The 23,904-nt window shown below is 34.3% G+C and overlaps 1 protein-coding gene and 1 pseudogene across 2 annotated transcripts; both read right to left on the bottom strand.

Annotated features, from left to right (window-relative positions):
• Positions 1-904: 904 nt before the first annotated feature.
• On the bottom strand, positions 905-11,358 carry LOC104606240 (cyanidin 3-O-glucoside 7-O-glucosyltransferase (acyl-glucose)-like; annotated as a pseudogene).
• LOC148800778 (beta-glucosidase 22-like) lies at positions 10,964-14,552 on the bottom strand. Of its 2 annotated transcripts, none has more exons than XM_088904003.1 (4): positions 14,325-14,552; positions 14,120-14,183; positions 12,522-12,580; positions 10,964-11,593 (listed from the first exon to the last, which is right to left on the bottom strand). In XM_088904003.1, exons 1-4 carry the CDS (start codon positions 14,454-14,456, stop codon positions 11,495-11,497), a joined length of 354 nt encoding a protein of 117 aa, XP_088760129.1. In that variant the 5' UTR covers positions 14,457-14,552; the 3' UTR covers positions 10,964-11,494. The 2 variants fall into 2 exon arrangements, with proteins under 2 accessions (XP_088760129.1, XP_088760128.1); XM_088904002.1 differs by having other exon boundaries at positions 10,964-11,605; positions 14,325-14,542.
• Positions 14,553-23,904: the final 9,352 nt, after the last annotated feature.

The following is a 23,904-nucleotide window of genomic DNA, read 5'->3' as shown; positions in this document are numbered from 1 at the left end:
GAGTTTGTTATTGGGTGAGAAACTACAATCTGAAGAGTTGAGTCTCCAATGAAACCTTCTATGAGACAACGATAGTTTTGACTAAGAGAGACAAGAGTGTTTGTGCAGTGAAAAGTAGCAAAAACTTATGTGTTCAACTGGCTTGATTAAAATTATTTTATAGATTCTTGAGAGTTATCTTGAAAGGGGGTGTGTTTGTTGAAGAGGCTCTTTATATAGTCATGAATTCAAATTTTACGACTATTCATAATTAGTTAATAGTTAATGACTATTAATGTTTGAATAATATCTTTTGATTATACACGATTAAGTTTTGATCATTGGATTAACTTAAAAACATTAACGGTCATGGTTCAACCTCCAATGCACCCTTATGAGTGGTTCTGATCATATGCAAGTTCTTAGTTTCTACTTATGAATCTCAAATTGCAATTAACGATTTTCAAGTCATGATTTGTAATTTGCAAACTAACTACAATTTAAGATTAAAAAGCGTGGCCTACGATTTTTGTGTGTCATTGCATCACATATCATCATAATCTCATATGAATTCTATGTATAAAATATGTAGTCTTATTGTACCGGAGGACCATGTGGGTGTGAGAAAAGTGTGCCTCTAAAGCGCTTCATTGTGTCATGCACATGATTGCGTGGTAGCAAGTCTCTATACTTCTAAGGAGTGTAAACAAGTTCTTATTTAAAATCCCAAGTCAATTTGAATAATTTCCAATGTGAGACAAAATTTAAAAGAGAGAAAACAAATCAAAAAGAGTTCTAGTGGAAACTTTAAAACCTTTTTCAATGTACGTGTATAAGCATGCTCTATTATGCAATTAATCAACCAAACACCCATTGGATTTAATCTTTAATGATATTACTATCCAACAAATTATGCGAAAAAAAATTAATGTGAAGAAGAATGGGAAGTGTCCCTTGTGCTCTTTATGCTAATGCTTTTTCTTCCCTTGAGGAAGTTGGAATACCATTGAGCCGATAACTTGGGTTGTCTCTTTAACTCCTTGTCATCAAAATCAACGTGGACCAGCCCATAGCGTGTTGTGTACCCACCCAGAATCTCAAAGACATCTAAGAATGACCATACAAAGTATCCTTTGGCGTTTGATCCATTCCTACAGAGAACACACAAATTAGAACCCTTAAAAGTAGAGAATTTCCCTTATTTTGGGGTGATGCTGAAGGACTTTTCCATCCTCTACCGTATTGCAGTAAGCATGCTTTCCATAAACCCACTCAAGTAATCAATCTTTGCAGTGTCATTAAGTGATTCGTTTTGTGGTCCTCCATAACCTAATAAAGTAATCAATTTGTGGCTTATTGTTAGAGAATAAAAACCTATTTAGGAACCTCGCCTAACAGTTCAAGCTTTTAGATTGAACGGTTCTTTGAGATGGTATAAGAACCTGTTTGACCATGTGGTCTAGTGTTCAATTCCCGTTGTCCCATTATAGTGGGCTTGTATTTGTCCATGCTCCAAGCCCCCACTGATTCTAATCATAAACTGAGTGTTGATGATTGAGACATTTTTCTTGACAAAAGTGTTTATCAAAGATTTGTTGGTAGGTTTCTATTCTTGTATTTGATTAGGCCTGATATACCTTGTATTGTAAATGTGGTGAGTTAGCATTTGCATAAACACAAAACTTCACATATGCAGGTAGTCAACAAAATTTTTGCCTACTTAAAGGGCAAAGGAATGTTATACTCCAACTAGGGGTGAGTGTGGGTTGGTTCAGTTCGGTTCCATGGCAGAACCTAGAACCTACTTTATAGGGGTTGGTGCTAGGTTTTTGGAACCAGAACCTACCTTGTGAAGATCGGTTTCTAGTATTGGTGGTTCAAGGGTCGGTTCTAGGACCTACCCGTGAAACCTATTCTTTCTTTACTAGCATTTCAAAAAAATAATAAAAGAAGAATTAAAAACTTGATTTTCAATAAATATAATATATAATTTAGAACTTATATTATCTTTATTGATTAAATTGAGTAACTTAATATGTAGATTATCATCATATGGTTCAAAACTTAAAATTTAAATTTAAATTTTGTAAATATTAATTTTTACATTACTTATTGTACACATTCAAATATTAAAATGAAAAAATGATCAAATAAGTTAAGTAAATGTTTAAGTGGGACCATAGCCTTTGTAAGCATGAGTGCTTGGGTTTAAATCTTCACATCCCTAAAAGTATTTTTAGGGTTTATTTCAAAGAATGTTCTACCAAGGTCAATTCCTCCAAGGCCAACCAAGGTTGGTTCATCGGGTTGGTTTGGGTAGGGTAAACTCCTAGACCCTAAAATCGACCCAGGTGAAAGTTCGATTCAAAGAATTTGGAACCAGACCCTACCCTATAGCAAATTGAGTAGGGTCAGTTCAAGGCTACTATTATAAGAAAAAGAAAAGGTAAATTACGAAGGTTCATTTACGATATTACCCCTGAGCTTTCACTTTGCAATAAATACGTGACCAAAATGAGATGCATTAAATTATCAAAATACCCACCTAACTTTTCTTGTTTTACATTCCTCGCCCACCCATTTCGTATGGATATATGGAGAAAATTATTAGAAGAATATCACAATATAGGGAGAAAATGAACTTTCAATAAGGTTTTCTTCTAAAATTCTTAGAAACTGAAGCTATTTTTATGATATTGTGACAATAATTACGGTTTGGAGTTCATCATAATTCAAAAATCCAGCAAAAACAATTGATAAGAACTTCAATTGAATATCTATCTCCGTCAAATTATTCACTCATTTTTTCAATAAACAAAAAAAAAATCAAATGGAACCTTAAATTTTTATCCATCAAAAGAAACTTCTACAGCTAGAAATTTACAAGGATCTATTAAAACAATTAAGAGGCCGTCAACATTATATTTAGAAAGTTAATTGAATCATAAACCATTCAAATAAATAAGAAAAGGGTTGTTTGTGGGTTTAAAAAATTTTAAACATCTGAATGCAAGAGAATTTTTTTCAAAGTTAACCCTGGAACTCTAATGAACAAGGATATTTGTTGCAAAGTAAAAATTCAAGAAGTCTTTATTGCAAATTAAAGTTCAAGGGGCGGGTAAATGTCACTAACCCCGGCCATTGGATAGGGCATAAGGAATCTTTCTAATTTACCCAAAAAAACTTTTCAAAAAATCCAAAAGAAACAAAATGCCCATTACTTGGCTACAAAACACACAATAGGGTTGAACCCTCCCCCAAACTTCTAGACCACCCAAACCAAGTGGAAACTCAATCCCAAGTCTCCTCTCGGCTAGAACCAACCATAGACTTTACCAGCAACCTTATAGAGGAGTAAGGGGTGGGGAAGAGCAAGACGTACTTGAGGCATGTTGGCCATATAGGAGAGACGTCAAGTGACTATATCAACTATGGGATCGTTGGCTAGGCTTAATTGGACAAAATCAATCACGAAGTGTTAAGAATTTAAAAGATCTAGGCCATCAAATATGTTTCTTAATCAATGAATAAGTCAAAAATGATGTAGCTTTTTATAGTAACTAGTAAGTGTGAACATGTTTTGCATGTGATAATTTTTTATGATGATGATAATAAATAATATGCTTCCGAAATTTTCTATATTTTGTTATATTTCTATGTCTATAAAAATTATTGGTATTTGTTACACTTATTTTTGTTTAGTATGATGATCAATATACGATATTAGAGATGTGTCCAATTGTTCTCTATAAACTTTTTATATCTGTTTTACTTCTATGTTTTAATCTTTTTTGATTTTTATTATTATTTAACTATGACATCAAGGGTTGACACAGTTTAACTCAAAAAGTTGAATTGTTGATTCTCCACAAACAAGAAAACAACTCTGTTTTGGATTGGATTTAAATTTGAATTTTATTTCTATCATTAGTAAAAGCAATTATTCTTTGTAAATGAACCAATGGGAGTTAATACCTTAATACAAGACTTAATGGGTGGGAATTGAATGAAGAAACCAAAAAATGTAATAGCTTAAATTACGTTATGTGCCCTCACAATTAGAGAGGGACCAAATTCAAAAATAAGGGTATTCTAATCACGAATATGATTCAATAAATGTTAATGAGAGTTAATACCTTAAATATAAAATTTTATGAGAGGGATAAGAATGAGAAAAAAAGTAGTCATTGGAATTACATTTCTGTTCACACAATTAGAGAGGGATCAAATTAAAAATTTGAGATATTTTAATCAAACAAAAGTTTCACACACTTTTATTAATAGTAGTATAGATATAGATACTAATATAGATTTGAGCCTTGATTTTAATGCTATGGATGTAAATAATTGATATTTGAGATGAATTTCCCTTATGTACCTATGCATATTCAGATCATTCCACTTTGTCGTACACAAATTCAGGATTTGTATCATAGAATTACCTTATTCAGCACTAAGTAGAGTTTTAATGAAATTCAAATAATTGAGATTGGCATTAGAATATACATATATGATAAGGCTACAACTTGGGCCGGGTTGGCCCGAACTCAACCCTAATCCAACCCAAAAAAATCAGGTTGGGTTGGGTCGGGTTGATGCTCGAGTTAGGGTTAGGGTTGAAATTCATGAACCCGACTTCATTTCGGGTTGGGTTAGGGTTGACCCATTGGACAACCCGAACCCGACTCTATAGTATATGTCATATATAAATATATATTATATATCATACATTGGTTTGTTTAGATGTATGATAGTTGTATAACCCTCACTACATACTATCATGTCTTCCTTTTAAGATAATCACTTCACTTGATCCCAAATGAAAAGACTAAGGCCCCGTTTGGTGTGTCTTTCCATGCGGTTTGCTAGCTATTTACAAGCTCGGTAGATTGCAATTCGGTATTTCACATTTGGTTCATGGTAGATCTAGCCACCAAAAGCCGATGCACCGAAAAGACGCAAGAAGCCCAAAATAGGTGATTCTCGAGAAGCTCCAAATAGAGTTTTTGCATTTTATTTCTATTCATCTTCGCACGAAAACACACGTCTTAGCCAAATGGGCTTCAAGCTGCTCAGATCTTAATGTAAAAGCTCAATGCGTCTTTCAACTGTTAGAGCTACTAGAAGATCTTCCCAAAATGACTTGCCAAATGGTCCCTAAACCATAATAACATATTATGTTTTTCGAATATTTTATTCTTCATCTCCTCTCTAATGTTTGCCATGCATAAAAGATCTATCATAAGTCATAACTCATAATAAACTATAGCCATTTCAAACACTTATTTGTTCGAATTTTGTACTAAAAGAACCAATAAAAATATCAAGAAACAAATACCAATAAAACATAAGATTAATATACATAGTGAAAATTGGGTTGGACCCAACCCAAGCCCAGCCCAAACCGAAGTTGACTTTGAGTAGGGTTAGGTTAGAATTGAAAGAATTTAGTTAGGGTTAGGGTTAGGGTTAGGATTGGGTAAATCAGGTTGAAGGTCGGATTGGATTAAGTTTAGAGTTGGGGGTTTAGAACTTAGGACTGGCCTAGGGTTGGCTTCAACCTGACCTAACCCAGCCCGACCTCCAGCCCTACATATATGATAATGAAATTCCATTTTGCTAATAATTAAATTTCATTAAATAATTTAAAGGAAAATTGGAGAAAAATATGATTTTGGCTCCACATGCATGTAGCATGTATAATTAGTATTTGTCATTAATGAAACTAATAGCTAAAGGTGGTTTCAGAGATAATTCCCTGAAAATAGTTTATTAACTCCTTTCCAAATTAATTAACAAACTGTATGACGTGGTTTCAGACGAAGCCCTATTCTTGGACTCTTAGTTACATGAACCATACGCCAAGAAAAATGATGAACTACTCTGCAGATGAATAGGATTTGGCCCTCATCCTCCCTGTCTTGATGCTTTTGTTCTTGAGGAAATTGGAGTACCACTGTGCTGATAATTTGGGTCGTCTCCTAAACTCGTTATGGAAGTCCACATGAACAAGCCCATAACGTGTCTGATACCCACTAAGAACCTCAAACACGTGTAAGAAGGACCAAACAAAGTACCCTCTGGTGTTTGATCCATTCCTACAAATTAAAACCATAAAGAAGTTAGAATCCTTGAAAGAGATAGCAACTGAGCAACCCCATATTGTGAGATGATGCTAAAGAAACCCATCAGAGTTCCACCTTATGGCATTAAGTATGCTTTCCATGAACCCATTCATGTAATCTACCCTGGCTGTGTCGTTAAGCGTCTCGTTTCTTGGAGCACCATAACGTGATCATAGATGAGATGACAATTAAGAAAACTTCTTGGTGGATATATAGTGTGTTGTAGAGAGAGATTGATTGATTGGTGATTGTGTTAATGTGATGAGAGCCATGGGATGTTTTCCTAGGCATATATGAAGCAATGTTGAGCCACAATTGATCCGGATGGTCGAACCGTTTGGCCTGGGAATTGTTCAGGCAATTGGTTCCATTTTACCCTAAACTTGATCCTAGATCAAAAATCATTGAATTGGTCAATGACCCATTGATGTAGGTGATTGAACTGTTGACCTATTTGACAGTTTTAATCATTTTTTATTTCAATTATTGTTTTTAATTTTTTGCCAGAATGGGCCATCCGTTCAAACCTGACCATCGAACCTTTGACCCATAAACTAGTGGCTAATTAAAACGATTCCGATTCTGGGTCTTTTTTTTAAAACATTGTGATGAAGGCATATTTACCATTTTATTGAACGTAAACGAGAGGGTTGCCATAATAGTTCTTGAAATATTGAAGCAATTTCTGCAAGCCATCTGGGGTTGAAGGTCGGAGAATCTGGTGAGAACTGATTCGAGGCTGGGCTATCTTTACTCAATGCAATTCATTATTAATTGTTGAGGAGAGTTAAAAGATTTTTTTTGTTTCTACCAACATCATCTAGATATATGCTCTAGAATATTACTGATCAAAAGCGTCGAGAGTGGAACCTGAAAACTTTACAGCCATGTCTAGATTGAAGTCTGGAGGTCCTATGGTCGATTTGTTGGAGTCATCTTGAATGTAAATTGTGAAGTAGTGATTCAAACCAATAAAATCTGATGACCCTTTTACAAGTTGAGATTGGCGTTTAGTGAAGGATGGGAGCCTTGTCCCAACTCTCTTCTTCATGATCACAGGGTAGTCTCCGAACACCAGAGGATTGACAACCCTGCATGCAGTTTCATGCTTTATCAACCTAAACAAGCTACTTCAATTCTCTGGATGTAAGCTAGTTTGATGCATCAAGAGAATAAGTACAATTGTTTCTATTCACTTACCAGCCGTTGAAGAAATCTATGACTCTTTGCGACGCTACAACGTCTGTAGTGGAGTTTGTCGTAGGACTACACCAGAAGGCATACACGTTTAAGCCTATCCAACCTTTTTCTTGGCCTGCAAATTACAGACTGAAGTCCTATCCTATTTTGTCGGATTCATGTAGCCCCCATTTTGGATCTTTGGATTGAATCAGATAAAAGGATCTTATCAAAAATTGGATCGAATTTGAAACACTCTTTTATCTCATCTGAAAGGATTCGAACAGAGATATATATATATATATAACACACATATATATTGTACTTTTATAAATTTATTATATTATTTTTTATAAAAAAACATATATATATGATAAAAATAGTTGAAAAGATACTTGTATTTTTTATTTTCTTTGTTTAAATCATTATATTTTATTTGTTGTTTAATAATTTATTAATTTTAAAAAATAAATAAATTAAATCGGATCAAATTCAGATTTCTAACATTCTCATCGAATTCGAATTCAAATCAATATTTGTGAGATCCAATCAAATCGGGTCTACTGTTCATAGTCCCTATTGGTTTATTATTCCTTTCACCAAGATTGAGAGGTAATTAAGAAGGCACTCACCTGGTATTTTTATCGGTACAATGCAACAGCTGATGCATGGGCTAACAAAATGTAATGCACTGCAGTGTAGGGCTCCACAGAGGAGTTTCCGGCTGAGCAGTTGAAGACACCACCCGGAAACGAGCACCGCTGGGGAGGTAATGCTCCGGTATCATAGGATGCAATAGCCATGATATTGGGCTCATTGATGGTGGTCCAGTAGGAGACCCTGTCACCAAACTCTCTAAAGCAAACATCTGCATAGGCTGTGAAGCCATCCCTGTTTCAAAGATAAACCCAATACTCTTATATACGCAAACAAACCCTAAGCCCTACTCCAATGTTAAAAAGCAAGTGTCACAAGGAACTAACACAATCTTGGGACTCAACCATCCTCTAGTATTTGGCGAAGATCCAAATGCAAGAGGGTAACGGGTGGTTCAATCCCTAATCTTATATTTTATATTATTTTGTATGTATTTATAGTGTACATATTTGTGTTTGTACCCCTTCCTTAATGATCATTTAAAAAAGAAAATAAGTAAAAAAATATATATATTTCTTGTTGTCCTTCAACCTTAAGGTCCCAAGCCCATATTTAGATGAAAAGATGAGCCCCCAAATCTCAGATGGACTGATAATGCATGCAAAGATTTCATCATCTCACAAATTTGATTTATGGCAAACTTAAATGAAGGGGTGTCATAGTAAATTGATCAGGTTTGAGAAAATCTTATTGATCTGAGTGGTCAGATGCCCTCGATTCAGAATATCTTTGGTGTATGGATAAATCTTACAGCCAATGGCAATAGCCTACACTAATGGGTAAACATCTTTTGACTTGTCTCCCATCCTAAGCCAATTAACAGTTAATCAAACTAATTCCATGTCAACAAGTGATTTATTTGGCGTGATCAAAATTTGGCAAGGTAGTTGAAAAAATCCGAGCAACTAATTTACCTTGTGGGACACTTGTCCCTTGATCCAAGAGGCTGAACAAGTCCAGGAGGCTAGTAAAATCTTGGATAAGAAGGGCTCTCCCTTCTAACAATAAATTTTAGTACCGTTGAGTGCTGGAAATCCCATTGTAAATAGGGAAATGAATCTTGAACTAAATTAATGCTAAATTCATGGACAGGATGTGATTTAAGGGGAGGCTAATAGTAGAGTATGGGGGGGCTATAATTCAGATTTCTGCATTGGGTTGCAGTGTACTTAACCCTTATAAACATGGGCTTCTAGTTTAGTTTAACAAAGGTACAAAACATGTTATGAGAAAACCCTCTCTGGCCGGCTGCCTCCTTGGGTCATAATCACATCCTCTGGTTTTATATTAGAGGATCTGTACAAGTGTCACATCCCACTGCTATTATTAGAATCTATTTTTGTAGGGTCTTTCAAATCTATGATTTTATTTTTGTACAGCCATCTTTTATATATAGGGCTTAAAGCCCGCTATAAGTTAAACTTAGAAGTAGAATGGATTAAAAATGTTGATAAATTTCTTTTAACAAATGCATATGTACATATTTGATACATATACATATATGTGTATGTTTAGGGGTGTTAATGGTTTGATTCAATGGGCTTATTTTTGAAACCGAATCAGGGTTATCAGTTTTTGGAAAACTGGTAACTGAAACCGAATCAAATTTGATCGGTCAACTGGTTGACCGATTCGATTAACCATTGGTTCGGTTTATCAGTTCATCAGTTTTTTATTATTTGTAATATATATTATAAAAAATATATAAATATATAACAAAACACTAGAAATATATAAAATATTATATTTTAAATAATAAATAATATATTATATATTATAAATATATAATACACATTTATTAATTTATAATGTATAGGAAATATAAAATATATATAATATACATAAAATATATAAATATATGTATAGTGGTTGGTTTGGTTAACCGCCACTTTTCTATTTTGGTTAACTGAAACCGAATCGATATTATCGGTTTTTTTAAAATACCAAACCAACTGGTTCGGTTAATTGAATTTTCAGTTCGGTTTCAGTCAATTCGGTTTTTCTTACTCACCCCTAATATTTATGTATATATAATTAGAAACAGTTTGAAAACATGAGATATTGTCTAAAACTCATTATGAATTTTCAGCATTTCTCTTAAACTCATCACAACTTTTCAAAATATCTAAAACTCACCACATCCACTGTGGCCTTGTCATCATCCACTGTGATTTTTTCTAAAAACATGGGACACGTGGCCTTATTATCATCCACTGTGAAAAGAAGCAATTTTTTTTTTCCTTCTAGTTTGAAGGAGTGGAAACAACTCCCCTATTCCACCATTTTCTTTCATGAAAATAGAGAAAATAGATGAAAATAGTGATTATTGTAAAACAGCAAAACTCAAAAGACATGTTTTCTTTCGCAAGAGATGTCGTAATATGGTCCTTAAAATTTAACTACTTCACGCCCCCTACCTAGTCTTTCCTCACATCCATTTATTGTGCATTGAAAATATCTATCTACCTATTAATAAAAACATAAAAAGTAAAGAGAAGTCTCAACACACAGTTGCAAAGAGGCTGTAAATACCTTGTCGGCACAGTCTTGTGAGGACTGATTCACACACAGACCATAATCAATGCGTCATTGATTTTATCAATAATATCATGCATGTCATATACGAGTATCTCATACCAACATAACACATTCCAACACCCTCCCAACATGATTTCACGAGACCGTAGAGTCATATTGAATAAGATATATCGTACCGGATCATGTTAGAAGGGTATTGGAATGTATTCTTTTGGAAGGAGATCGGGACTCTCGTTACATACTTGGAACACCCAAGGAAGATATTAACATTTTGTGATATGAGGATTCATGAATACTAGACCTGTTCATGGGCTGGGTAGCTTGATAAACCGGCCCAACCTAGACCGGTTTAAATCAAGCTTGAACAAGATTTTAAGCTCGCAGGCTCAGGCTTAGGCCTAAAACATCGGGCCCGACCTTGTTTCAGGCGGAACTCAAGCTTTGTCAAAAAAGCCCAACCCAAACCTGAGCACGACTCAATAATATATTATATAATAAAAATATATTTATATAATAAAATATACATATAAAATATTTTTTTGTACAAACCGCCGCATCAATAAGCCAGTTCCTTACAATAGTTATATTAATCTACTAATATTCAACCTACAAAAGGATCTAATTCACCCAGAAAGTGCATTGCCTAAGATGAGAATCTGGTGAAATTCTTCTCATCATTACGGATCCTTCTCAGTTTGAACTCTTGCCTACACGTTGATGGCTGCACATGCTTCACTCGCACATGGATCATCTTCTTAATAATCCTGTTTCCCATCTGTTTATTGACTTCGACGCCGATGGCGTGCTTGGTAGCGTTCCAGTCCCTGCCAATGCGGTTGTGATAGAACATTGTGAGGCATGCCCTTGTGAGTTGCGCCATTAACCTGGATATCGACGTAGTCCCCAATCTTGTAGGTTCGGAGGTATGTTAACAGAGGGATGTAACCCTTCTTCCTGAAGGGCCGTGAAAACAGATCCCTCATTCCCGATCGGAGTCTGTGTTCCGCTGGCATCTTTTAATTTCCTTCTTCGATCAAAGTCCTTTCTCCAAAAATGGTACCGTATTGTACTAGTGGATGTGGATCCCGACTCTCCGATCTTCCCTTGTATAACCTCTGGATTGAACTCTTCATTATGAACATATGAATTCATATTCAGCACCTTGTTATGGTAGATAAAAGGGAGGGGAGAAATAGGGAAAAGAGAAGGGCTTCGAACGAGTGCGTGATTCTTGTTGGGCTGATGGAGAATTGGGGGACGATAGCAGTGTTTTCGGGTGGATTTCACAGGGGATGATTCCACCAACCTAATTACTGATATCAGGTGCATCATTCGTTCTCGGTTGTAGATCTAAATTCTAAATTTCGCCCTCGGTTGTTTCTTTCTCTGTCTCTTTTTTCTGTTTTATTGTGAAAATTTGAAAAAAAATAATGGGTAAAATAGTCTTTTTAGTCATTCTAATAATGGTGTTAATGGCAAAGATACTCTAAGACAATATAGTTAAACAGTAAGAGTACAATTTGTCAATTAGTTAAACAGTAAGAGTAGTTTAAGAAATTTGTCCAATTTTTTTATTTATTATTCTTCTCTTTTTTCAAGTAATAATGAGATTTTCATTATTTTTTTAGATTTAGAGGTCTTTTAATATAAATAAAATAATTTTTAATTGAATAAAAAAGAAAAATTTATTTTTTCCATATTTTTGGCTAAGCTCAGGCTCAGGCTTGGGCTTTGGACTTTATATGAGGGCCAGGCTCAGGCTCGGGCTCAGGCCTGAACATATTCTGTTAAGATAAAAGGCAAAGTCCAGCCCAATACAGAACTTTATAGACTCAATAAAAAAAGGCAAAGTGGACTCAAAAATTATATAAATGGTATTTTTAGAATTTTAAAATGTTTTATACAAAATGTAAGTCTTTCTACTTGAATGCTATCATCCGAACCCTTGCAAGTATCATTATCCCACTACATGTAATTTTCTGGAAAAAAGAATCTCATAATTAATTATTTAATTTGAACATGAAGAGGACTAACAAGGATTACCTTGTATTTATTGTATGCATTAGCCGCTTCATCTCCCGTGCTTTTGTCAGGCATCTTTCCTGAAATATTGGAATCAAATCAAAGTATGATTAATTTAGGAAGCATTCTATAACATGAACGTTTTTGTTAAACAAAATATGTTTTAAACTTTATTTTTGTTTTAAAAGGCAAAAATAAGTTAATTATATTTTAAAAAATAATACATGTTTTTGAAACCAACATCACAATGATGCATTTTAAATTAAAAACAATTTTTTTAGTGTAGAAATTATATAATTTATGGAGCATGATTTTGAATAACCAGCTATAATCATGTTTTTGAAACTAAAAATTCAAGAATCCATCGTTTTTTGTTGAATGAAAAACACATACACAACCAAAAACATGTTGGTTTTAATTTGTTTTTTATTTTGAATAACCAGCTACAATCATGGTTTTGAAACTAGAAATTTAAGAACCCACCGTTTTTTGTTTCAGTTTTGAAAACAAAAAACAAAAAATATGTTGGTTTTAATTTTTTTCTTTTTTTTGAATTTGAATAACCAAATATAATCATGTTTTTGAAACTAGACTAGAAATTCAAGAACCCACCGTTTTTTGTTTCAGTTTTGAAAACAAAAAACACATATACAACCAGAAATATGTTGGTTTTAATTTTTTTCTTTTTTTGAATTTGAATAACCAAATATAATCATGTTTTTGAAACTAGACTAGAAATTCAAGAACCCACCGTTTTTTGTTTCAGTTTTGAAAACAAAAAACACATATACAACCAGAAATATGTTGGTTTTAATTTTTTTCTTTTTTTGAATTTGAATAACCAAATATAATCATGTTTTTGAAACTAGACTAGAAATTCAAGAACCCACCGTTTTTTGTTTCAGTTTTGAAAACAAAAAACACATATACAACCAGAAATATGTTGGTTTTAATTTTTTTCTTTTTTTGAATTTGAATAACCAAATATAATCATGTTTTTGAAACTAGACTAGAAATTCAAGAACCCACCGTTTTTTGTTTCAGTTTTGAAAACAAAAAACACATATACAACCAGAAATATGTTGGTTTTAATTTTTTTCTTTTTTTGAATTTGAATAACCAAATATAATCATGTTTTTGAAACTAGACTAGAAATTCAAGAACCCACCGTTTTTTGTTTCAGTTTTGAAAACAAAAAACGCATATACAACCAGAAATATGTTGGTTTTAATTTTTTTCTTTTTTTGAATTTGAATAACCAAATATAATCATGTTTTTGAAACTAGACTAGAAATTCAAGAACCCACCGTTTTTTGTTTCAGTTTTGAGAACAAAAAACACATACACACATTTTGGTTTTAATTTGTTTTTGATTTTGAATAACCAGCTATAATCATGTTTTGAAACTAGAAATTCAAGAACCTACCGTTTTTTGTTTCAGTTTTGAAAACAAAAAACACATACACAACCAGAAACATGTTGGTATTAATTTGTTTTTAAAACCGGTAACAAGAAAAACAGTTTACGTTGTAGAATACCCCCCAGAAGTTAGAAATTAATCATAAAAATTACATGGTGTAAATCTTCAGATAATAAATAGAAGAAAAAGACGGATTCACCTTGGTGAGTGAAGATGTCCCAAATAGAAGGAGCTCTTCCGTCTTCTGCTACTGCACCTTCAGCCTGCATACTCACTCGTCAATCATCAAAGCCACAGCCATTTCTTCAATTTTCCTATTCTTTTGTTACTTCGACGCTTTTTATGTATATTCTCGTCGGTCAGATAGAGAAATTATGTGATGAAATGGTTAGTTGCAGACAGACCTGATAAGCTGAAGTTCCAGCACCGTAAACAAAGTCGGAGGGGAAGTCGTCTCGGCTAAATTTGGGGCTCTTTTGGCCCAAACCTCCTACTTCTACAGTTAGAAGCAGAAGCAGCAAGCACAGGCTCCACATCTCTTACTCTGACTACTTTTTTACTTTTCTACTTTTCCATGCTGAGACTGAATAACGACAGAAGCAATTATAAAGAATAAACTTTGGAAGAAGATAGGAGAGTAACTCAAAACATGTGGCGATGGTTATGCGGATTGGGGGTGGACTCCGGATCTCCTGCCCACGTCTACCTACAATACATTGCCTACGTTTCCTGTGTATAATATTATATGGGAGGATGAGATATTCTTCATATGTGGCTGTGATGTTATTTAAACAAATGTGGGCAGAGTTCTTGTGGGTAAGAGATCCGGACTCTTTGGGGTGGGGATGGAGCAAAGCACAACTTTACACCAAGGTTCAAAGTATGAAACGTATTGGGGCATGTCGACCAATATCAGTGACCCCGTTATACTCCTATAGTGGGTGTTTTGAGATCTGACCTGGTTCAGGGGTAAATAGGCCTTAAACCAATTCCTCTGAACCAATTTGAAAAAATAAAATAAAATAAAAATAAAGGTGCAACTCAATACAAGCCGATACAGCCTCATTAATATTTAGACCCTTGCTTTATACTGCATCCGGCTGTATCTATTCAAATTTTGAAAAAACCTCAACCCAAATCCGCTTAGGCTTTAGAAAGAGTATAAATACAAATTTGTACAGTGCAAATACATACAAAATGTAAGGTTTTGCACTCTACATATTTGTATTTATACTCTTTCCAAACCGAGTTTGGACAAGGTACAAATACAAATATGTACAGTTCAAATACATATAAAATAATATAAAACATTTAAATTTTGCACTCTACATATACTCATTTTCCAAACTAAGCCTAAGTTGCATCCCTGTGCCACTGAGAGATTGCACTTTTACGGATTTGAACACATTGCCTTCTATATAGGAGGAATGTCAACTGAGCATCATAATCACTGTAATTACTGAACCATTGGCAATGGTTAATTGAATAGCCAATCATCCTTATCAAAGTCATTTCTTAAATCAGTGAATTTAATTAAGAGGCCATTCGTTTGTCGGTATCTTGTGGGGTATTGACCAACTTTCCTATGTTTTTATTCCACTATAATGGGTCTCATGGTAAGCGAATTTTCTGAAGAGTATCAGTTCTCTTGACTCATCAAAAACATTAACCCCTTCATGCCTTTCTTTACCTAGGTAAGCGAAAGTGCGTAAGAATGCCAACACCAAAGTTAAAAAAAGAGTTCAACTATGATAAGTTAATGAATTCTTAGGCCATGTTTGGGAGTGATTAAAAATAAGTGTTTATTTGGGTTGGGACCACATTATTAAGCACTTTTTGGTATTTAGGAAAAAAACCTGAAATAAGTGCTTATTTTAAAAATAAGGGCTTATTTTTTAAGCCCAAATTTCCAGCTTTTTTAAAGTAATAAGCACTTATTCAAAAGTTTTTCTCCCAAAAGTGTCCTCAGTAAATTTTTAGAATACTAATTATACCCTTTCAATATTGTTACTTCTAGCAACCTTATTAATTTTACTAAAGCACTGTTATGAAAACACTTTTATAAAAGCACTTTTACATGAAAGTAATTTATAAAAGTATTTTTACATGAAAGCACTTATACAAAAGTTCTTTTATAAGAGAACTTTTACAAAGGTGCTTTTATAAAAGCACTTTTATGAAAGTACTTTTATAAAAGCACTTTTAAAAAAGTACTTTATAAGAGTACTTTTATGAAAGCACATTTATAAAAGTACTTTTACGAAAACACTTGCAAAAGTACTTTTATCAAAGTAATTTTATGAAAGGACTTTTACGAAAGCTATTCTATCAATGTACTTTTATTCATTCACTTTGGATTGAATATTTTCAAAATTTGAAAGAAAATAAAGGACAAAAGAGTCACAAGTGCTTATTGGAGAAAAAGACCATCAAACGTCCAATATAAAATAAGTGCTTATTTTTTAAAATAAGCACTTGAAAAGGCTAGGTGCCAAGTGTAAATAAGTGCTTATTCAAATAAGCATTTGTTTTTAAGCACTCCCAAACTTGGCCTTAGTCGTAGGAACCATACACACCAAGGGTAACCATCTAGCCTACTCTAAAGATTAAGATTTAGCCCTCATCTCCCTGTCCTAATGCTTTTGTTCTTGAAGAAATTGGACTACCACTAAGCTAATTTGGTTGTCTCTTAAACTTCTTAGCCTCAAAGTCTACATGAACAAGCCCATAATGTGACTGATACCCACTAATGAGAACCTCAAATACGTCTAAGAATGACCAAACAAAGTAGCAAAGTATCCTCTGGAGTTTGATCCATTCCTACAAAAACCACAAACAAGTCAGACTATCAGATAAATTCATATTCTGAGGGGATACATAAGAAACCATCTGAGCTCCAACTTATGGAATTAAGCATGCTTTTCATGAACCTATTCAAGTAATATATGTTAGACAGTTTTGTATGCCCTTAGCTTCAATCTGATTTGATGTACTTTTGATATTTAATGTAAATAAATAAAGTGCATGTTTGATTCATGTTGTTTGGTATAATTCTGTGTAAGACCCTAAAACTGGACACTTATAGAGACTCGTGTTAGTTTTAAATGTTCACAGCCATTGGATAAGTCTGGGGAGATTCATCCTACCAAGGTTGATACTGGTGTGCCACCAAGTGTTGGGATGGCCTGTCTCGGCCACCAGGGTAAGACCCAAGGCACATGCAGTATGGGATTACTCGAATCCTTGAACCGGACCAGATTTCCAGTATTGCCTTGGACCTTGGAGACATATGGGCAAAACTGGAAAGTTGCACCTGACCACTAGACTCGATTATGATACTTCACTAGGTGTCGGATCGGGCTATCTTTGATATGCCAATCAGTGAGATCCTTAGCGGGGATCAAAACCTAGGTATGTTGGGACAGTCTGAGAATTCATCTAAGTGGGTGATCATAGTGACAGGATCAGCCCCTTTGTCGGACAAAGGTAATGATCGGGAATGCACTCTCTCTGATGGAAACCAAACTGCCGGCAGTTGAGTAGAGAGTGTGGCACTGTTCCTTGCAACCGAGGGAGAGGTCCTCTCTTGTCGGGCAGTGCTTGATCATTAAGGGCTGAGAGGTTAAGTGTAAGATCCTTTAGGATAGTACCTGATGGGTTAATCTTGCACCTGCCCATAGTCCCTAGGTTTTTATAAGATGGCTTGGCCCAGGGACCACTTAATGTAAGTGTTGGGCCCATAGGGTCCATGTGATGGGCTCAGGGGTTCACTAAGCTCTTTTCAGTGAATTCGGTTGGGCCTTATAATAAAGGCTGGGCCGAACCCATGTGGCTGGTGTGTAGATCAATGCTTGGGTCCCACGCCATACAAAGAAACCCAACTGGGCAGTAGATTGGAAACTAGCTAAGCACTAAACACTTAATGGGCCAAAAGCCCATTTCGAGCTGGGCTAATATGATCACCCATCTATGGGGCGGATCTGAGATTAATGTTAGTAAAAGGATTGGGCCTTTAACCTTATCCACTCTAGGAGACCAAATTCAAATCAGATTTGAATCTGGTAACCTCTTGATAAGATCAGGAGTAAGCTAACTTAATCTGCAAACAAGATTAAGATAATCCCCTATCCAAATACTGATCTGGATAGGGATAACTCCTAATCAGGAGGTTTCTTAATCAAGAAGAAAAGAGGAGAAACCCTAAGTGAACATCAATCAGATTTTCAAACCTAGGTTTGTGTGCAAGCAAGAAAGCTTCCTACGAATTGAGATAGGATCTCATACACACTCCAGAGAGAAGAGAAGCAATTCAGCCATCTTCGTCTCAGGAGATCTCCTCCAGCCGTCGTCTCTCTTTCTGACAAGATTCGATCTTTGAAGAAGAAAGAAGTCAAGAAATCGATTCTTGACATCAGTCTTGCAGAAAAGACTGTAAAAGATTTGGTGCTTAGAGTTTCCAAAGGGTTCTTGAGAAGGATCTAGTGTGTAGGACGCACTCTGCTGGTTTCGTTCCACCTACAGTTGTGTCATCTTCAGCAGGAGCGGATCTTGGTGTCCTCTTTGGGCGTGAACACCAACTTTGGGAGATACTGCTTCTCCGGATCAGGTATAATCCTCCCTTTTCTTTTTGGTTTAGATCTGGTTCGATTATGGTTCAAGTAGGATCCTTGAATATTGTATTCTAATTTAGGGAATACGATTCCCAGTTGGAAGAAGGTATGAAAATTTTTGAAATCCGCCCACCCATTCCGCAATCTTTTTGGCGTCCATTAGATGGATCCTACCATTCTTTCAATATATCCTAGAAGTGTCATTAAGTAACCTGATTACAGATGACAAGGAAGTTTCTTGGGTATCTATTCAGGTGAATTGTAGAATTTGACTAGTGGTTTTGTTAATGTGATGAGAGTGGTGAGATGAAACAGTTATGGGAGTATAATGGAGGCATATTAATTTACCATTTTCTTGAAATATTTAAGCAGCAATTCCTGCAAGCCAACTGGGTTGAAGGTTGTCGGCAAATCTGGTGAGAACTAACTCGAGGATTTCTTATCTTTGTTAACTACAATTCATTGTTGAAGAGAGTTAAAGAATTTGTTTCCAAACATCATTCTATAGCAATCTAGATGCTCTAGAATATTACTCAAAGTCGAGAGGGGAACCTGGAAACTTTACAGCCAAGTCTAGATTGAAGTTTGGAGGTCCTATGGTCGATTTGTTGGAGTCATCTTCAATATAAAATGTGAAGTAGTGATTCGTCAAACCGATAAAATCTGATAACCCTTTTACAAGTTGAGATTCACCTCTAGTGAAGGATTGGAAGCCTTACCCCAACTGTAGTCTTTGAAGACCAACTGATTGACAACCTTGAACCTTGCATTGCATTTTTGTAATCTGTAATCCTATCAAAAGTTGTATCCTAGTCAAATACGACACTATTGTATACCACCTCTATATATATAATGAACTGTTAAACTCTCTCCATCCATCGAGACAGTCAGTTATCTCAAAATCTTCTCTGGTGTTATTATAGAATGTAAATTAGATGCATGGAGAGAAAAGTATAGTTTCTATTCACTTACTAACCATGGAAGAAATATGTGTCTCTTTGCAATGCTACAACATTTGCTATGGAGTTTGTCATGGGGCTACACTAGAAGCCTTACACACTTGAGCCAATCCAACCTTTCTGCTTGGCCTACAAATTAAACAACTCTTCAATGCACTCAATTACTTGGTTAATTTGTCATTCATATCACCAAGCTTCAGATCTGGTTAGAAGGAAATCACTTGGTGCATGGGCTAACAAAATATGATGCATTGCAATGTAGGGCTCCACGGCTAAGCAGTTGACGAAACCACCTGGAAACGAGCACCGTTGAGGAGGAAATGTTCCGGTATTATAGGCTGAAATAGCATAGATATTGTCTGTCACCACATACTCTAAAGCAAACATCTATTGGTTGACTGAATGTCAACAAAAGCATGCATCAAAATAATAATAACAACTAAACTAAACTAAATGATACCTGCATAACCCATTGCCATGAACGCCTCTTTCCATTTCAAGCCAAGTAGAGCATTCCCAAAAGGTTGGTTGATCAGCTATTCAGTTCACCCTCCTTTTTGCCTTCTTAAACTGTTGTTTCTCCTTATGGACTCTTGAATGTGGGCTAATAGTTTGTAATATTTTGCAAAGGTTTTTGTATTTTTCTCAATGGAGTTTTTCGCTTACTCTAGTACTAGACTAGAGAGGCTAGAGTTATTTCTCCTTTTGTCACTATCTCCTTTCTTCCCAAAGAGGGTTGGGTGGTAAGAGTAGAATGAATGGGGGATCCTTTCTCTTAGAAGATAGCTAAAAAGGAGGGACCCTATCCACCCATTTGTAGCTAGTTCCCCCATTAAGGAATTCCCTCTATAATAGCCTATTAGAATCAACCACATCCCCTATTTGTTCAACCACACCCCACTTGTCTTTATCCTCCTAAATTCAATTTTAAATTCAAAATTGGATAATGATAAGTGGGGTGAGAGATTTTAGGGCCTTATAGTTTTGATTTAACCAAAATGAGAGTTTTAGTAGGGAACCCCTATGACCACAATGACGGGGCATGAATTTATGAGTCCACACTTACATAGGTTGTGAAGTATTCCCTGTTTTAAGGAAAAATCGGGAACCGGTCACCTAACCGGTTCCATTTTCCTCCAAAACCACTTTTTCCCTCAAAACCGTTGATTTTGGTCAGCAAACCGCTGAACCGGCTGGTTAACCATTCGAACCATTCGAATGGTTTTGACTGTTTTCCAATTTTTTATATTTTTTTGTTAGAACGGGCCGGTCGTTCGGGTCGAACGGTCGGACCATTCAAACCGGTAACCAGACCCCTGACCGGTTCGGTCACCGGTTCATTTATAAAAACCATGTTATAGGGTACTAACACAACCTTAGGGCTCAACCATCCTCCATACTCATCCTCAAGGATTTGCGGAAGATCTAAGGGGGCATTCATTTTCGAGATTTTGAGAGGGGGAAACCTAGAGGTGTAAATCGGGTCGTGTACTCGTGTTTGGTCGGCATGGCAAAACCTATGGGTGGCTCATGCTTTTGCCAAGTCGTGTTGTGCCAACCCATGGGCCGAGCTGGGCCATGCTTCCCTCCCTTGGGATACATCAAGGGGTTGGCCTAGCATGACCCACATAGGCCCATGTTGTGTTGTGTCGTGGGATGGGTTGGTCCACGGGTCAAGCCTCGGGCCAAGCCGAGCCATGGGTCAGGCCAAGTCATGAGAGGTATGTTTTCTTAAGAAAATTATAAAAAATAAAAAAAAATAAAGTAAAATAACAAAATGGACAAAAACTAAAAAAAAAAAGTCTTAAAATTTTATTTTATATGAATTTTGATGTATACAATTGTTTATATGCAATAATAAAATGAAATAGTACAGTAAAATTGAAAATAAAATTTTATATATTTTATATGGGTTGTGTTGTGGGCCAGGTTAGGTCATGCTAGCATGCGGGCCGCCGTGTTGTGCCAGCCCATGGACCTGAAACCCCAGGCTGGGCATGACCCATACAATCGTGTCGTGCTTGGCGTGGCCTACATTCCGTCATACTGGGTTGTGTCAAGCTGCCCCGATTTACACCTCTAGGGAAACCTATGTTCTTTTTTCAAATTTATCTGGGGACTAGGGAAAGTTTATTTTCCCGGTACCTATCCTGGGATCTTCTTTTTTCATTTCTTTGAGATCCTAACTCAAACTTTACTCCACCGGTGAGATTCAAAACCGAGCTCTTCCACCCATGAATGTTGGAGATACACATTTGTCATCCAAAAAAACACCTAAAAAGTGACCCAAACCCAATTGGATCATGTTAGAAGAAATAGTTACAAAATGTTGGAGGAGAAACTCCAAGGGGTATCTAAAGACATCATATTTAGAACGTTATTTGCCCCCACTCAATTTTATTGAGTTTGTTATTAGGTTACTAGTAAATTCGTTTCCAATATAGAATAGGGCCTTGAGTGAGAAGCTACAATCTGAAGAGTTGAATCTCCAATGAAACCTTCTATGAGACAACAGTAGTTTTGACTGAGAGAGACAAGAGTGTTTGTGTAGTGAAAAGTAGCGAAACTTATGTGTTCAACTGGCTTGGTTTACATTGTTTTATAGATTCTCGAGAGTCATATTGAAAGGGAGTGTGCTTGTTGAAGAGGCTCTTTATACAGTCACGAATTCAAATTCTACAACTATTCATAGTTAGTTAATAGTTAATGACTATTGACGTTCGAATAATATCTTTTGATTATACACGATTAGGTTTTGATCGTTGGATTAACTTAAAAACGTTAATGGTCACGGTTCAACCTCCAATGCACCCTTATGTGTGGTTCTGATCAGATGCAAGTTCTTAATTTCTACTTATGAATCACAAATTGCAATTAACAATTTTCAAGTCATGATTTGTGATTTGCAAACTAACTACAATTTGCGATTAAAAATCGTGGCCTACAATTTTTTTGTGTCATTGCATCACATATCATCACAGTGTCATATGAATCTATCTATCTATCTATCTATATATATATATATACCTACCTATCTATCTATCTATCTATCTATTTATCTATCTATATATATATATATACCTACCTATATATATATATATATATATTAAAACAAAGCGGTCAAGAAAGTTTCTCCTTTTTTTGAATTTTTTATTTTGTTTTATTCCATGTCATTTTGAAAACAACCAATGAGATGCACTTGCCCAATAACCTAAATAATCTCTTCTCGTAAAATTTCTCCTAAACTACCTCCCCACTATCCCCCGCTTTCTTCAAAATTATCTCTAATTCCTATTTATCTCCAAAATTATCTCTAATTTAGTAGAGAGTTTCTCTCCTAAATTATCTCTAATTCATATGTATCCTCTCGCATACTTTTTATCTATATCTATCTAAAGAAATTTTGAATTAAAAAAAATTAAGAATTATTTAAATATTTTAGTGATTATTTAAATATTTAAACAACTAAATATTTAAGTAACTAAATTTTAAATAGTTAAAATAAAAAAATTATGTAATATATTTAAAAAAAATTCTCCGAAGTAGAAAAATAATTATAACATAATATTGAAATTAATAAAAATTTAATATATTACAAAATTAATAATGAAATTATGTAATAATAGCATAAATTATGATTTTAAGGATAATTAAATTCAATAAATAATTAATATTTGAAATAAAAAAATATTTAACATAACTAGATTTTCAATAGTTAAAGTAATGAAAGTATGTAATAAATTTATAAAAAAAATCTGAAAATTAGAAAAATAATTATAACATAATATTGAAATTAATAATAATTTAATATATTACAAAATTAATAATGAAATTATGTAATAATAGTCTAAATTATGATTTTATGGATAATTAATATCAATAAATAATTAACATTTTAAAATTTAAATATGTTACATATTATTTAAGTATTTAAATAACGAAATATTTAACATAACTAGATTTTAAATAGTTAAAATAAAGAAATTATGTAATAAATTTAAAAAAAAATGAAAAGTAGAAAAATAATTATAACATAATATTGAAATTAGTAAGAATTTAGTATCTTTACATAATAGTGTAAATAACTAATTTCACTTATATCAAGTAATAATTTGAGTAAATAACTTTCAAAAAATTAGTATTTATTAATAATAATTTTAAACTCTTAATCTATATTTATTGTATAATTATATATACTAAAATTAATATTTATTGTGTTTCAGTAATTATTTATTGATTTTTGTGATAAATGTATTTTCAATGATTATGTATAAATTTATTTTGTTTTATCATTTAATAGAAAACTTTCAATAATTATTGGAGATTAAACTACTATTATTGAAATTTTTAAATTTAATTTATTGTAATTATTGTATTTATTGTATATTTGTTATAACTTATTGATTAATATTTAT

The sequence above is a fragment of the Nelumbo nucifera genome, chromosome 4 (genome assembly GCF_055504915.1).
Source record: "Nelumbo nucifera cultivar China Antique chromosome 4, China Antique-T2T, whole genome shotgun sequence".
NCBI classification, from domain to species: Eukaryota; Viridiplantae; Streptophyta; class Magnoliopsida; order Proteales; family Nelumbonaceae; genus Nelumbo; species Nelumbo nucifera.
This window is presented reverse-complemented; position numbering and strand designations above follow the sequence as displayed.